This window comes from Sinohyriopsis cumingii, chromosome 9 (genome assembly GCF_028554795.1).
Source record: "Sinohyriopsis cumingii isolate HCF-2022 chromosome 9, ASM2855479v2, whole genome shotgun sequence".
Taxonomy (NCBI): domain Eukaryota; kingdom Metazoa; phylum Mollusca; class Bivalvia; order Unionida; family Unionidae; genus Sinohyriopsis; species Sinohyriopsis cumingii.
In genome coordinates this window covers 6,350,599-6,368,166 of record NC_142969.1, presented here as the reverse complement: position 1 = coordinate 6,368,166, position 17,568 = coordinate 6,350,599, and the positions used below count along the sequence as shown (strand labels likewise).

The 17,568-nt window shown below is 35.6% G+C and overlaps 1 protein-coding gene across 2 annotated transcripts in view; it reads right to left on the bottom strand.

Moving 5' to 3' along the window:
- Positions 1-3,883: 3,883 nt before the first annotated feature.
- Positions 3,884-17,568, bottom strand: part of LOC149791216 (low-density lipoprotein receptor-related protein 6-like) — a 79,314-nt gene continuing 65,629 nt past the window's right edge. Inside the window, exons 14-17 of one of the 2 annotated variants that reach the window (XM_089969155.1) lie at positions 14,126-14,254; positions 13,227-13,277; positions 9,344-9,443; positions 3,884-4,682 (exon numbers count right to left, since the gene is read on the bottom strand). In XM_089969155.1, the coding sequence (XP_089825281.1) occupies positions 4,478-4,682; positions 9,344-9,443; positions 13,227-13,277; positions 14,126-14,254 (485 nt within the window). In that variant the 3' untranslated portion in view covers positions 3,884-4,477. The remainder of the gene's footprint in view (positions 4,683-9,343; positions 9,444-13,226; positions 13,278-14,125; positions 14,255-17,568) is intronic. The other variant, XM_089969156.1, reaches the window with a different exon arrangement.

The window sequence follows — 17,568 nt, the reverse complement described above, 5'->3', positions numbered from 1 at the left end:
TTTTCTCACTGTTTTATTTTTGTTTAAGAAGTTTTATCAAGATAGACCATATGAAAACGTAAAAGCTAATTGTGTATCTCCCTAAGAAAAATTATAGCCTGCAGAGTTCAAACGAATCCTATAAGTAGGCATGACGACAAAAGAATATTTTATAGATATAGGTTTCCAACATTTTTAATATAATTTCTAGAGAAAAGGGGAAGAAGAAAAACTTAAGCTTTATCTATCATTTGCACCAACCACATACCTAATCCTGATAAGTGTGAGCAACGATCAGCTAAATGTTCAAAATATTTCATTTTGACAAACCTTTAAATGATTCCATCAAAAAACTGCCAGAGAAAAGCAAACATAATTAAGCACACACGATCTTCGGCGGTAGATCTATTATATACTACTTGACTAAAACCCATATCCTCCATGAGATAAGATTTGAATCCAGATCTCAAGATACCCGATTTAGTTCATAAAAGGATTCGAAACAGTTGACTGGATGACATGTGAAAACTTATTACGAATCTGCACCAAACACGTGTTAAACCTTCAGGTTTCATTAATTTCAACGAATCGGTTTGGGAGAAATGCGCTGCAATTCTCTATAAAAACAGCTTTGTATAAAAACTTACAAAAGATGGGCCTGATGATATAATGCAGAAACTTCATTGCTTCAGTTTCCAAAGTTTCAGATGATATCTTTTAAAAAGCATGGATGTATTGTAGACAAATAATTACTTAAAATGCCCTATTTGGTCAATTAATTAATTAAAGTTTCATAACAGTTGCCCATAGGTAACACAAGAAAAACGTTTTTGTTCATCTTCATGCAAAATGTAAAATGTATTCATAGCTTAAACAAAATCATAACATATGTGCAGTACAAGAAGCGCTGATGTACTTCATTTCAGAACATACCGTTTCTTCACTATTTGTCAACCAAATCCAAATAAATACCGAAAGGAAGAAAATAGAACTTCGTTGCGCACCTACGCAAACGTAATATCTAGACAACACAATTTCTATAAAACACTCCAAGTGGTTTAAGAGGATAAGCGTTCACCCGTTTTGATAAATACAGTAAGGTACTCGGCGATGAATACGTTGTCCAAAGTATCCCATGCTTTAATGATTTTTGAAATAGTCCCGAACTTGTATAAAGAGGAATTGAATAAAGCGGTACCTGAGAAATAGTCTCAAACCTGTATGGACATGGATGGAATAAAGCCATAGCTAAGAAATAGTCCCAAACCTGTATGGAGAAGGATAGAATAAAGCCATAGCTGAGAAATAGTCCCAAATCTGTATGGACAGGGATGGAATAAATCCACAGCTGAGAAATTGTCCCGAACTTTTGTGAGGAGGGATGGAATAAAGCCATAGCTGAGAAATAGTCCCAAACCCGTATGAAGATGGATAAATTAAAGCCAAAGCTGGGAAATAGTCCCAAACTTGTGTGAAGATGGATTGAATAAAGCCAAAGCTGAGAAAATGTTCCAAAATCCGTGTGGAGAGGGATGCAATAAAGTCATTCCTGATAAATAGTCTCTAACCTGTATGGAGACGGATGGAATAAAGCCATAGCTGAGAAATGGTCTCAAACCTGTATGGTCAGGGATGAAATAAAGCCATAGCTGAGAAATGGTCCCAAGTCTGTATGGGTAGGGATGGAATAAAGCCATAGATGAGAAATAGTCCCAAAGCTGTGTGAAGAGGGATGGAATAAAGCCATAAAAGAGACATAGTCGCAAACCTGTATGAAGAAAGATGGAATAAAGCCATAAATGAGAAATAGTCGCAAACCAATTTGAAGAAAGATGGAATAAAGCCATAGCTTAGCATCAGCTCCAACAACAAATCTAAATTATATAGCTTCAATGCAGTATGTTAAGCAACGTATAAGGAGCAATACTGAATAACTCCACCAAGTAGCAATGAAGGATGGGCATTCATGAACATTTTTGAAAGAGATTTGAAGAGGGGTATTTACTACTTGGGTTCCTCATCCCTTCTCCTTTATTGATAAAACACTTCCAGTAGGTGTAGTACGTACTACAACGATGACCTCAGGTCACCAAAAACATTTCATACTTTTTTCACAATAAATATTTCAATAATGAATAGGCCTTATAATAGGTTATCCTAAATGACCATACACACGAAGCCCATTAAAGTTATGAAGACTAAGTTGAAAAAAAAATCTTAAATATTTTGTCATGGACGAGGAGACCCACAAATTAACGCACGTGGACAAATAACTTTCTCCAAGCTAGATATGTTGTAATACCCATTAAATGACGAAAGATATAATACATAAATAAATAAATAAATAAATCAATAAATAAATAAATAAAAAGAATGAATGAAAAATAAATGAAATCAAATAAGCTCGGAAACCCTCATAGACCATGATTACAGTTCATTTTATAATCAATGACTTAATCTCACTTCACAGATGGGTGAGCCACTTGCTTCCCCATTTGTTCAAAGTTTGCCTCTCCTCATACCAAAATATGTGACTTTTACAGACTTAGAGCATATCTATCTTCATTTATGTAAACACGTTATATTACTCGTCGTCCTATGCATGTACAGTTGTTTTGGCAATGTTCTTCTTTCATGAAATGGTTTGACAACCATTAACGTCTGGGAAGGAAAATGACGACCCAATGGCAAGTTAACTTAATATTAGGATACTGTTTAAGTTACGGATCTGTCCACATCACACATATCTCTGGAATAATGATAAGAAAATATAGATCGAGAAACACTTCCAAATGTGTGGAGGGTAAAAAATATGACCGTTCAATATGCAATTGACCGGAGGCATTGAGATCAAAAGTCGTAGGCGGATACACGTTTGACACTTAAAACCCATCATTACAGAACATTAATATAAAACTAGTACTTTTGTTTATCGTGTTGAATCTTGATGTGGTATATTGAGCAACCCTGTTTATTATAGTCCAAACCTATAATTATTTCAAAAGGTTAAATAGGTATAGCTCTTTAAAATATGACATTTTACATGCTATTATTGGCGTTTAGTATTGTCCTGTTTTCCTCAGGTTTACTTAGATTCTACTCAAAGTCAAATATCATGAATGGATGTCAAAGTTCATTTACATCCACTGCTTCCACTGCCGATTATATACCTCAGACAAACTGTTGTAGGAAACATACCTTCAACAGTACATGCTTATTACTGAACTATCTTTAATCATAAAGTTTGAGACATGTTCGATTCCACCTTCGAAACCAGAGTAAAACTAACTCACACAGTTATCTGTAGCTGAAATTGATTGAAGATATCTCAAGGGACTCCACCGCTATTTATAGGCGATATGCGTTGTTGTCTCAAGTGACTGCGTGATAACTAAACAATGAATATATATCTGTAGGTGAAATGGGTTGAGGGTTGTCTCAACTGACTACGTGATAATCAAACAAACAGCTATCTGTAGGTGAAATGGGATGAGGTTGTCTCAAGTGACTACGTGATAACCAAACAAACAGTTATCTATAGGTGAAATGGGTTGAAGTTGTCTCAAGTGACTACGTGATAACCAAACAAACAGCTATCTGTAGCTGAAATGGGTTGAGGTTGTCTCAAGTGACTACGTGATAACCAAACAAACAGTTATCTATAGGTGAAATGGGTTGAAGTTGTCTCAAGTGACTACGTGATAACCAAACAAACAGCTATCTGTAGCTGAAACGGGTTGAGGTTGTCTCAAGTGAATGTGCAGCAAATATAGCTATGTTAACAATTATACGTCCAACAATAAAAAATACATCTTGGGAGTTACGAATATACAAGCTACCTTAATCTACCTTGATATAAAAAATCAAGTACTCTTAGATAAGGACATTAACATATTTTATTTAATTCATGGAAGACAATTGCAACAAAAAAAACTTTAAAATGCTAAAACATATACTATTATTATATGAAAACAGACAAGAGATATTTTAAAATAAATTCATTGTAACTTCATTAACACATATTTTAAATGTAGTCTGATAGTTTGGTTATGATATGAAAGTAATAAGATAAGACAAAATTTAAAAAAAATAGCCAATGAAAGAAATCCCTGTATCCAAATGCATTGCTTTATGATTATTTGGATAGCGCAATGCCAGATCACGCTATTTTCACATAGTGCATTTAAGGCAAGTAAAGACATTATGGAAGATTGGGTTGTATTATCTCCATTTATATAGAAAGTCAAATGATTATACATTTTCATGTTTTATTTGTAAAAAACTATCCAATAAATTGAAAATGCACGCGCCTTACCAATATTTTTCCAAAGTGCATAATGTCATTTCGCAAAATTGCAAACTGCCAGTAATTACTTGATGACATAGCAAATTAATTAATCGTTGCAAACACACACACAAAAAAAACAAAAAAAAAAAAACAAAAAAAAAAGAAACAAAAACAAAACAGAAAAAAACAGACGGAGGTGGCTGTTGATGTTTACATGCATTCAATATAACATTCTCCAGCTTTCACACCATGTAAATACGGTGTCAGGTAGACGTCCCTTTGGTCATTCCGTGGTTTGTTCACGACAGTGGGTTTAGAGATGGCAGGGAATATATCCGGGATACTTCTGATCTGAGTAATAGGAATACTATCATATTGTTGGTTTCCGTCCTCCTTTTTGTTCTCCATTTTGATTCTGATAAAGACGGGATATTGTTATTTTAACTAAAGAAGTTATTTATGTAAAAGAGCGCACAGCAAAAATATATGATATTAAATAGATTTAAGCCATACATACTTTTATTCCAAAGAGAATGAGATGTGACTTTCAGAAGAATAAATTTCTTACTGTAAATCGAATACTCCTGACATACATGATGAACACTATACATACTAGTAAATAAATATTGTTATTTTGGTATCAACACAGAATGAGTAAAATGAAGTAACTATTTCACATTTTTGGTTTAGTTTATTACGTATACTGTTAGGAATCTGCTATATATAATCGGTGCTTGTTTTAATAAAATGGTACCAGGGGATGGGGTAGTCGATGAATAAAAATTTATAACACTTCATTTAGACATTCTGAATAGCTCCCAGACAACCTTCAGCTCCCGACCATGTTAAATGTGAAATCACTTTCAACCACGCTCTGATCTCTCAAGCATTTACTAGTCAAGAGTGCACAAGGAGAGTACGAAGACATCGCCCCTCTTTAGACCTTTTGTTCCCATTGCTACCACACAATTTTCCTGCCTTGTATGCAGCCAGGTAAAAACCGGTCGATACGGATGTATAATCTATACATATATATCATCAATACAGATATATCATCTATTGCCATATATATATATCATAACATTGTAGTAGAGGCTGTTTGTTGTATCTCCATGTTCTGATCGGTATACCTAATTTAATAATTATCATGTTAATAATATGAAGGGTGCAGACTTTTCCATGGGCTTTGATGTGTACATCATTTTTAAAACAACTTTCCACACAATGATGACTGACACTGCAGACATGTCCATTGCCTTGCCTGACCAATATTTTGCAAATGGGTTGTTTTCTTTGCCTCACCCTTCTTGACATCTTGGATATTGTGCCCGTTCTGCCCCTGCTTGATAAACAATTGCATGTTGATGGAAAAGCTCTTCACCTCGTCCAGATCCGCAGTTCCGGTTACTTGGGACATAGCCAGGATGGGGAGCGTGTTGGATACAAAATACATTAGTTTTGCATACTCTCTCATCTCGAATTAAAAAATGGCACGTTCCCGTAGTAATCGGCGTCACATGGCGTTATTGGTTCCCTACTGCCGGGATCGATAACAATAGGTACATTGGGTGCTAAACTCATAAAAGCACCGTTAGAGAACGAACTGCTCGTCGTTTCTCGCGTGGAGTCTTCTGTTCTTATCTGCAGGAAGCCATAACCTATTTTTGTGGTTTCTGTGGATACTTGCCATATTTTGCTAAGCCGGCACAAGTCGAATCTATGCTATTTTTTTTTTGCCTCAACTGGAAAGGAATCTTCAGTTATATTCATGAAACTGTAGGTGGACCAGCGTCTCCGATTTGGCTCTCTTACAGTCCATGTAGATTCTGCATATACAATGCATGCAGAATTACAAGTTCATATTGTCCATATATGGAATCAACATTGTGGATTTAAAGAAAAATATGTGTTCATATATGATGTTGATTCTGGTGGTATTTTCTTCATTATACCTACATACTGTCAGTGCGAGTTCAAACTACACGAGAGCGCTTCTTTTTGCGGATGTATGTTTATGTCCCTCTCAGCCCACTAGCAGATATATAATCCTCCTTTATGCGCTCCTTCATTGAGCTTACCGTTTTCAGCACGTCCCGTGAATACACTATTCTCCCAGATATTTAAGTAAATCTTACAACATATATTGGGCAAAGCAGTATATCTTTTTGGCATAGCCTAGCCAGCCTCATTAGCAGACACTTACGAAGCGTTGGAAATTTTAGGTATCCCACAGATGCACTTTAAGAATTTGCTACACAACTGATTTCGCGAGGAGATCGTTTGCATAATTTAGTACAAAACCTTCAAGAGCCTACAACATATCATTGGAAAGGTATATCTTCTTTGTATTGTTGCTAGTAACAACATTTATACTGCTAGTAGAGCTCGCCGTGCTATTCGGAATATCGCCACTCTGCTCTCCCGAGACTGCATGAAAAGGCGCGATGAACATGTTCAGCAGAACACTTGACAAGTATTGTGCCTGATTGTGAAGCTCTTTTTCCTACATTAGTCACTAAAATTGTTCCGATGTTCTGAGTATGTTGTAAAATACGTCTTGAGTTCACTGTGCGGAGTGTATCTATGTGTTGCGAAGGATATCGATCCAATCAAAGAGAAAGTTGCATAATTTAGGACAAAACCTCCAACAGCAAAAATGTTTGCCAGAACACCCGACTAGCATTGTGCCTGATTGTGAAGCTCTGTTTGCTAGAAGTACTGATTCCAGTTCAGCAGAGTGTGCATATGTGTTATGCGGAATACAGATCCTAGCAAAGGAAACATTGTACAGCTCTTTGCTCCGACTTCAATTGTTAAGACTAGTATGGAAACAGCATACGCTGTTGGGCTGTCCTTTGCTTAGATTGGGGTAGTGTAACGTTACAAACTGCGGTATACAATGGAAATGAAAGATCACATAATTTTCTATTCTTGCTGAAGAACTTCAAGCACGTTTTGCAGAAGGTAGCCATATGTGAAATGTATTCCTTTGATTTTGGTTTGATGTTACCTCTACGTTCCCACAGGAACCGTGTCGTACTTGCCGCTTCCGGAAACACAGTGGTCGCAATGCACACGCAAGTGTATTATCATTGGTAGAGATCTTCTATCATTGTTGTAGTGCTCGCTCTGGAGAGATGATGATATTTCTTCCAGGTCGCGTGTCGACAGTGTGAATATTTTGTGTTCTGTCACTAAATCGTCCAGCGACAAATTTGACTGCTAAAGTATAATTACATGTGCTGTTTGAGTTGCGCCATTTGCAGATTGCGTCTTTGGAGTCCATCGGTAGCTTGTGCGATGGCAGCGCCATGTTCACCTGATGGGTTGCTGGCGGCAAGGACAGTTTTGTAGCAGCTCAGCGGCTCTATGCCTGTGCCATATTCGTCTCAAAAGATGTACAACTCTCAAAAAAAAAAAAAATAAACTCTTACATTGCATATAGCACAGACCGTTCTCTGTTACTTATGTCTTACGATTTTTTATGTCTTAGTGTGGAAATACCATGGCACATACGGGTTGGACGTTCCATCGTATATACCAACAGGGTAGCGAAATCCAGTGGCATGGCGGGAAATAAGTGTGCTCTAACAATGGCCTGCTCATGCTACATGGTCTCTATATGTCAGCTGAAATGTGAGGAGATGCTGCATAAATATCCGCAATAGAACGTAGTGATCTACCAATGCCACTGTTACCATTTGTGTTTCGAAATGCTGGCGTTACTGAGTACATACCCAACTGAGGAACAAATATATAACGACAAAAAATTTATCAGGCATGAAGGTATCAATATAAAAGCTGGGTGTACACATTTTGCTCACGAGAACGAGAAAAAACCTTTGACTTTTGAAATCCACACATGGTTGTGATTAAGAGGCCCTTACCCATTGCCTCTCTTCAGAACCCCTGCTGGAAGTGCAATTTGCTAATTTAGGGTACTGTGATAGCCGTCCCTCATGATACAGTTCATTAATTAAATTTACTTAAGTTATTCTGATATCGTGGAGGAATAAATGAAAACAAATCATTGTATTATGTCAACGATTTAGTGTAGTCGTTGCCTTCCTCGTTATATTTAAAGCATAGGTGCAACAAATGATTGATTTTGATGCCATTGTTTTATTGTGGAGCATATGTGGATGAACTTTATTGTTGTATATGACAATGCGAACAGTGATTCATGCAAATGTGAGCCTTTTACTCTCATATTAACATTTCTACAGAAAGGGATAATTTGAAGGCACATGGATTAAAAGAAACACTGCTTTATTTTGTTGTTCAGAACCTTTACAATACAAGATAAGCATTAACACGCACTCGTCTTTAAAACGAATGCACTAATCTGTTGACCGAAGTCGAGGTAGCAGATGAGATCAAGACGAAGTTACCTATTGCAGCATGAATGAGTTACATTCATAATCGGAACTATGAGGTAATGGTTGCAATGCGAACAAAAAGAAAATAGTTTATTTGATTTTCTTATCTCTCGTTTAACATAATATACAACTATGTTTTAGCTATCATTATATACCTGTATGTTGGCTAAATTGGTACAGGTTACTAAATTAAATATAACTTTGACAAGTTATTTCCACTAATTGAATCCATGAATATTGTTGCCACTTGTTGTATCATCAAACAATTTGGTTTTCATATTAAAGTGAGCGTTATGATTCACCTACTGGTACAGATACATGTAGGTTTACACTTTTATTAGATGGTTAAAAGTATTACTTTGTGTTTTGTTTGATAATTGTTTATCATTACATTACTTCTGACAGTGATCACATCTGTAAAAAAATAAACGTAAGTCAAAAGTCATCATACCTTATTTTTTAAAATCAGCTACGAGTTTGAATATAATGTTTATCATTTACAAAGTTTTGAAGGAAAAAAACTAGTCCCATGGGACTCTGCATGCATGCATACATACATACATACATACATACATATATGATGATTGCTCTGTAATGTTTATTTTTACTTGCTGAACTGATCTTAACACATGTCCTAACAAAACCTTTCTTTTAGATTCTACGTAGTTGATAAAAACCGTATTTTCGCATGTCTTACCTTCGACACATTAAACAGACATTTATAAATACACTGATAACAAGGAGACCTGCCAGTGAGCCGACAGCTACACGGAGAATAGTAAGTTCTTCAGTCAATCCTATAAACAATATTTACAGCATAATTTAATACGATAGTTTAGCATATACTGTGACAAAAGAGACAAATCTATATGTTTATGTATAAAAGTATGGATGTAAATATTAATACGTGAGGAACAAGCCTCAAATGCGAAACGACCCTCAAATAGGACCATCTGGCCTCAAATTGGAAACCAACATCGGAAATGGCACTAGATCCTCAAATTGGACCATTGAGACTATAAAACTGGAACAGTGTTACAAGTGGTTGACCTCAATAGGGCGGTTACTTTCCTTAGTCATTATTGTCTGAATCCTTTCTGCTTTCTCGTCCTCTATTATATATTTTACTGAGCACCTGGCTCTACCTAGTGTATCCCCTGCCCTGCAAACACGACTTAGATCATATTACTGAACCTCTACTTGCTCCAGCAGTTGTATGAATTCCAGAATGGCACTGCTATTTCCAGCAACTTTTTTATCATGTAAAGTTGACATGGTGTCATTTATTGCTGACTGCCGAATAATGGTGCTACTAACGAATGTGTCGCTTTATCCCTTACGTAAACTACGCACAACAAATAGGACCTTAACATGAAAATGTAATACTGCGATGATCTAAAAGAAATTCTCTCTCAACCTTTTACAAGATTCATTCCCATTCATTCAGGACAAAGACGTCTATCAGAGAACATCGGTTTGTTTGCTTCATAGGGAACAGGGTCGAGGACGAAAGCAGGATACACTTGCTCCCACGTGTAGCAACTGACTAGCCAAGAATACTAATGGAGCGTGGCTACGGTGACGTAGAAAGCATGTTGCGTACTAAGCCGACCAATCCATTTCATAATAAATAATACGAGAGGTTTTACCATCGCTAGATAAAGATAAAGAAAAAAGTACAGACCGCAGACTAATTTTCGGCGAGGAATATTAGCAGTTTTTAACGAGGGGAGCCACTTTTACCGTCTTCGATCAAAGGAGGCAGCCACCAGGATATCTGAGAGGGAAACTACCCTAGTAACAATTTGCCTGTGACAAGTTACAATGAAGAATAGCGAGAATTCCTGTGGTTGACGGGATGCGTAATTCTATCAGAAGAGGAGGCCACTGAAGAAACTGTAGAATATAGCTATTACTGAGATGTAGCTCATGCAGAGGAAAATTGTGAACGTACGGAAGAAGATACAAATCAGCAGTTCGGGAGTGAAAAGACCCCACTTATGGCTAAGATTGCTTAAATATACAAGTTTTTAATTTGGCCATTGAAAACCTCGGTTTGATAATTTCTATAACATAAACTTGATATGATCTCTTTGTCACCGCTATCAAAATTATATTTCCTTATTGCAAATCTGTGTGATACAAAAATAACAATGAGTCATTTCATTCAATGATTGTGATTATTTTGGAAATTAAAAGTACACTTTGTACACTAAATTCAAATTTATATGAATATACTAATTAATGAATTTTTTAAAATACTTTTAATGATTATGCTAATTGCACAAGTGGCTAACAAGTTACTGGTATTTTAAATTGTCCATTAGAACAACTGGAATACATTTGATTAGAGTACGACACAGGGTTTCATTACTTCAGCTGACGCTTGTCGTCTTTTCTCGAGTCCCTCTCATCCTCTTCCTTGCTCGGACCACAACATGACGGAATGTGGAACTATGTCCACTCGTATAAATTAACAGGTGCACGATCATCGTGTAAGCATGTAACCGGGCTGGCGCTGTGAATGGTTTGTTATCCATAACAAGCATCTTAAAAAGATACAAGCTATAACGACAGGCATGAGTATTTTTTCCCGCCCACCTTATGTCCGGAATCGGACTAACTCAATAACACACTTTCTGTGCATAAATGCGCTGGAGGATGAGGCTCGTTTACTTCCTCCGCGATTCATTAATGTGCCCGCGTTGCGGGCAATAACCCGTCGCGCATGCCGTTTTCGTGAATGCGACGTAAATTAAAAGTCAGTCAGTCAGCCCTGCAGAGACACACTTATAAGTATTTGTTTGGGATACAAGAAAAAGATGAAATCTGTAAATATTTTTGTATAGTAAAGACACACACGCAATCCAAAAGGCCTTGTGAAGTCTCCACACACCAACTGTCAGATTAAACGGTGAAGAGTTTAAACAAAATACATATAATCCAAGAAACAAATTTCTTTATCACACTGCATATACCATCCAACACTCCAAAGATGCACTATCCAACACGTCTAGTGTTTAGCCATAGTCTAAAACTGATAAGATCAAATTGCTCTTTGGGAGCATTGGTTAAAGTTTACTATCATCGCACATGCTGTTTGATCTAGCTACACGAATAACTATTGTGAGTACAGTCTACAAGTAACACATTATCAAAGAAACACAGCAAAACGATAAATATTTCCGCAATATATGATTTCGTTCAGACAGAGTGGTAAACCTCTATACGAGTTTATTAACACACGGTGAATAAAGGCCATTGAAGATATTATTATTATTATTATTATTATTATTATTATTATTATTATTATTATTTCATGATGAACGTGGGAGATATTTTTGACAGAGATGGAATTAACATTACGCTGCAGAGAAAGACAGAATATTAGCATTACTAGCTCGCGCACACGCAAGAGAGAGAGAGAGAGAGAGAGAGAGAGAGAGAGAGAGAGGACGGTAACCGACATAAACGTATCACTCTATATTTTGTACTGTTATTTTGTAATATTGTAGGACAAATACATGATCTTCTGGAGACAGCGACATTAATTTCATAAAAAGGTAGTGTTATATTTATTGTTGACTGACTGGAGTATCACTGCTTTATACCCACTCCATAACCTAGCAGATGTCATGTTTAGCAGCACACGCCTTGATTTGAGAATATAATGTTGCAATGTCCCCCTAAACCATGGACGGGAAAAAAACAGTATCAAAGAAAAGTCTTGTTGTATCGCAGTCTTAAGTCAACCGAGAGAAAATAGGTCATACACTGTTAAATTGTTTCTCCCCATAACATATATATTGGCTCTACAATGAGATTGCAGAGTAGGGTGGGTTATACTCAAGCTATTCGTATAATGTAAAGCTGAATGCTTCTTGTAGTGTGCTGATAGTTTCCTCTTCGGTGAACGCTACATCCACCGCTAGATTACCATATGTACATATTTAACATATAAGTTCCCGTAATTACCTAGAGTAGGTCGTACTGACGTCTTCTGGAACACTGTTACTAAGTCACACTCCTATAGAGGTCAACCACTTGTAATAATATTACCGTTTGTGAAGCCCAATTTTCCAATTTGTGGCTCAAGTGCCAGTTTCCTATTGGAGGCTCCATGGCATTATTTTGACTCTAGTTTTCTAGTTGATGTTCGTTTCCCACGTATTACCAATTACATATTCATGCACGATTACATCTACTGGAATACTTGACGAGGCGTATAGTTAGCATACAGATAATGAATATGAATCTGGCATTACACAGTATACAGTAATAGACAATAATTACTCATTTATTAATTCAAAAAGGATAGTGGTTTGTATCGAATGATGATAGACAAAACCAATGCAGTAGGCACCGTGAAAGCCGTTGCCAACTGTGTAACAAGTGTATTGAAATATATGCATTTACTTAAATATTTGGTAAAAATATAAAAATTAATACAGTTTGTGCGTTATAAATTGCTAGTGGCGGAATTTCTTGTACACAATTTATTTAAATAATGGTTGATTTACATAATGTCATTAATTAATGGTTCTCAAAATTTCATAACATCAGCGAATAAGGGTTCTCACCAGATGAAGATGGAGAAGTAGGTGATGATGTTGGTGGTAAGGTCGTATCAACTGTAATAAGGAAAAGATAAATAGAAAGGAAAATGAGAATAAACATGTTGGTAATGGTGGGGCTTATTAGGCGAATCTAACTGATTGAATATCTTTTAAACATGCATCCTACAATAATTCGGGCTGGTACAGGTTTTGACCAATATACCGGCAACAAGTTAAAATAACATTTTAAGATGTAAATAACAGCACACTATATGCTGCATTGTCAGGTACACGCAATTATGTACATCTCTCTAAACAAAACGTGTGATAATATGCCAAAATTAGCCGAATATTGAAAACTTACCACATTGATGGTTGCGTCATGTTATCTCAAGAGCACCAATATTTATTCCATATTATTTTACATATATCATCAGATGTTATTAATATTGTGTCGAAGACAGAAACACACTTTAAGCAATTTCACTAATTCTTGATTTATAGCCGATCCAATTAAAACGTGTGTTCAGGGATAAAGCGGAAATAGTATGTCGCTTTTTGACGAAATTAAGAAAAACACAAACAAGAACCAGATTTTCAACTATAACTAACCAGTGAAAGCGAATATAACCTTTTAATCCTGTGATATATACTAATTAAAGAACCATTGCAAGTGAACGTGTATTTGTTTGCGAGACATCGTTATATTTATATAATATTTGTGAAGGGTTCCCGTGAAATTATTGCATTTCAGACAAAATTACAAAGAGGATTTTATTTATGGCATTCTGTGACGCATACTATATCGCTAACGCTCATATCTTTATAAAAAAAGTCATATGCCTCAGATGTAGTTTTATGCATTGTTAAATTATTAGGTGAAAAGCTATTAGATGACCATTGTGGTAAAATATGACACTCACCGATTCTACACGACTGGCTATCAGGCTGGAGAGCCATGTCGTCCGGGCAAGCACATACTTTAGAACCACCAGACAACGGAAAACAAAAATGGCTACAACCACCACTTGCATTAGAACATCCGTTTGCACCTGCAATAGTTATTCTTATCATATGTAATATTGGTAAAAAATTAGGTATTCAATCTTGATCATGAACTATTTGGAGCACTATCATTTTGACACCATCATCAACAACTCGATATGACTGGGACAGTCTCTAAAAAAGTCACATTTGAATACAGTAACAGATATTGTCAAACATAAATTAAACTAATGATAGCTCTAATGGATCCTGTTTTATACTAATTTTGATCTTCCATGTCTGAAATGTCCAGTTTCCTTGCGTTTACAAATAGAATTACATCGTTACCAAAATCATTGTGTTTACAGTTATGAACTTCACATAAGCAGGAACTGGTATTAAATGCTTTATGGGTGTACGCGGGAGCAACGTATCACTAGAATGAATAACACCATAATTCTGAGACTCTAGTACAGGCAATCGGCAATAGTTTATGGAGCGAACAGTGATTCTAGGGACATTGTGAGAGCAATAAACGACTGAAGCTTCATATAAGATCAATATTATTGTCACGTTACATACATCTATAATTTTCTTAAACATTTGGTCTATGTCTGTAGATTGCAATAAGTTATAGAGAGATTATTTATCTGCTTTTCTGTTCTGTATATTGAAAGTGATGACACGTTTGATGATTAAGTCAGGCTGTATTGCTAGATACGTTAGGTGGGCTCTATTGTGATATAAAGCCATTAAACGGAGCTGTGAATAATGTCACTGTCATACGCAAAGACTGTAGACATTTTAGGATAATCAAAGATGTCAGTAGGTCCGTACATCTGAGATATATGTAGTTCATTCATCACACTCTATTATTTTGATCGTTTTAGAACGTTGCAGAATTTTTTAAAATTGTATTCATAACTGAAAGTTTCTATTAATGTTTTTTATCACTTAGAAAATTAAATTATTCGCTACATTGACAAAAATTATTGGCTTTGCTTCTGTTTATTATATTAAGACAATATTGTCGTAACATAAATTGGGTGATACTATATATAAGCGAAAATAAATTATTTATGAATTTGAAATTCGCTTTGTTTCGGAATTTTCTTAGCTTTTAAAGAAATGCTATTTGGTGGGGAATGACAAATACTATTCTTTTTCCGGCGTAACAAAATCTCTGGTTAAAAAAAAGAAAACAAAGTGTTGTGATACAGTATTTGGTGGGACAAAAGCTTTTGATAAAAGTGCCTTTGGTTCAATATGTAGGTCTGTTTGTCTCTGAAAGGAAATTGAAAGGATTGACTGTACAACATCAGATAAAATACAGTTAAAGAAACATCAGCTTCAGAATTAAAGTATGCGAATCAAAAGTCAGAAAGACGAACGAGAATGATAAAGATAAGAGAAGTAACTTCAAATTTACATGCAAATTCAAAAGGAGAAAGAAGAAATAAAAATAAAAATGCAAATGCTGAAAGAAGAAAAATAAATGCAGTTGAAGTTAAAATAATTATAATTGACAGTCAGAGAGCACTAAAAAAGTTAAGGTTTTGATGTTACCCAAAATAGTATTGCTGACAATTTACAACGTCAAGAGAACAATGATCAAAGTTACTACACAGTGTACGTATTGGTAAGCAATATATACTTCACTGTTATCCGACCAAAGTACTATTTATGATATAGTTAATAAATATATATTGAGGGTTATGAGTTGGTCCCTGAGTCATATCGGTAAAGGTTTAAAACTTTAGAATGGAAACTGTAGACCCTGCTGACGAATTTGTACTGGTAAAACAAAAACAATTACTTGATAGGTTATTAGCCAAGAGGGTTGATCGAGATTAACCAGAGATAAATGAAATTAGCTGAAGTGTTCAGGGACTGCATGAATAGTAAATTCAGTGAGAAAAAGGCAGAAACTTCTACTCATATAGCTGACGATTATTCAATGACTCGCAAAGATTCATTTATCAAAACGCGTGCCTCTCAGCATTTGTTAGTAAGAAACTATCCCACTCTGACACATGATCTTCCAAATCACCACCGGTCAGAGTTTTTAGGAATCCAACTTCTGCTAAGATTGACCTGAAATCATTATTTCTTTCTATGTGCACTTATTGCAATAAAATAGGGTACGCTTTTTCTGATTCAAATCGTACGAAATATATTTAACATAATCAAGACAGAGCTGTCGCAAAAGCTTTTATATCTATGAGGTCAAGGTAACTCTCCCTTTCTTCCTTCCGTCTCTGTCAAAGGTCAATATAAATAAATTCCTATATTGTGTCCAAGAAGAGACAGTTTTATTTTACTATGGAGAATGATGAACCATTCATGTCGAAAGGTTCTATATCGCATAATGGTGATTATGCCAAAACTCTCCTTATTAAAGTATTAAGTGACGCAAGTGTTTCTCAGAGTCATTTATAATAGGTACTTTGCCTTTTCCTGCGAAGTGTTCCTCTAGTAAAATTAGTATTATTTAGGGAATAGTCTACAGCTTTGTTAATGTTCCTGTCAATTGCGTTAATTTGTCATGATATTTAGTCTCGGGGTCATTGACTGTCGGAGTGGTGATTTCTTTCCAATTGACACTGAGGATATAAATTTATTGCTATTATCTACCTGGATATATATGTGTGGTTAATATACTTGTAGCTGACACGTCTTTTGGGATCAAAATGTTTATTGTATTGAAAATCAAAGCACTGATTTATATCCTACTTGTACAGTTGCTAGAGCTATGGCCTAAAGAGTCCCTGATAATGATGTTCATCAGGAGATTATTCCTTCCGGTGATACAGGTGGTAAGATCAAAAGGTGTTAGGTAAAGTTATCCTGTTTTCACTACTCATTCTCACAATTCGAATAAGGGTAGGAAAGGCAATCCTGTGTTGTAATACAGGTCCATTAACTAACACAAAATCTGGCAACGAATAACATTTTGACCATAGTATGTGCTTCCACATGATTTGCAGAGGTAATTCATTTAAGGATTAATTCTTTTGAAAACAATGCATTTGTAAAATCTTTGATAATTTTCTTTTTTACACAATTTTGGTAATTCCAAATATGTCCAATCTGATGAAGGTTCAAATGTTATGTCTGGAATTTTCCAAGATTATATTCATTAATTGGGCATTCAACAATTTAAATATTATGCGTATCGCACTGACATGTAAGGAGGGTTGTACAGGTTCCATCGTATTTTTAGTCTGGTGATATAGTTCTGTCTCCCTTATCCGTACATCGAAATAATCAGGCTAAGTAACATGGTCCTGATGTAGTTAAGAACAAAGCAGTGACTAAATTATATTATTAACTCTCATGTTACCGTCTTTACAATATAACGACGGTAATGGAAATATCCTGA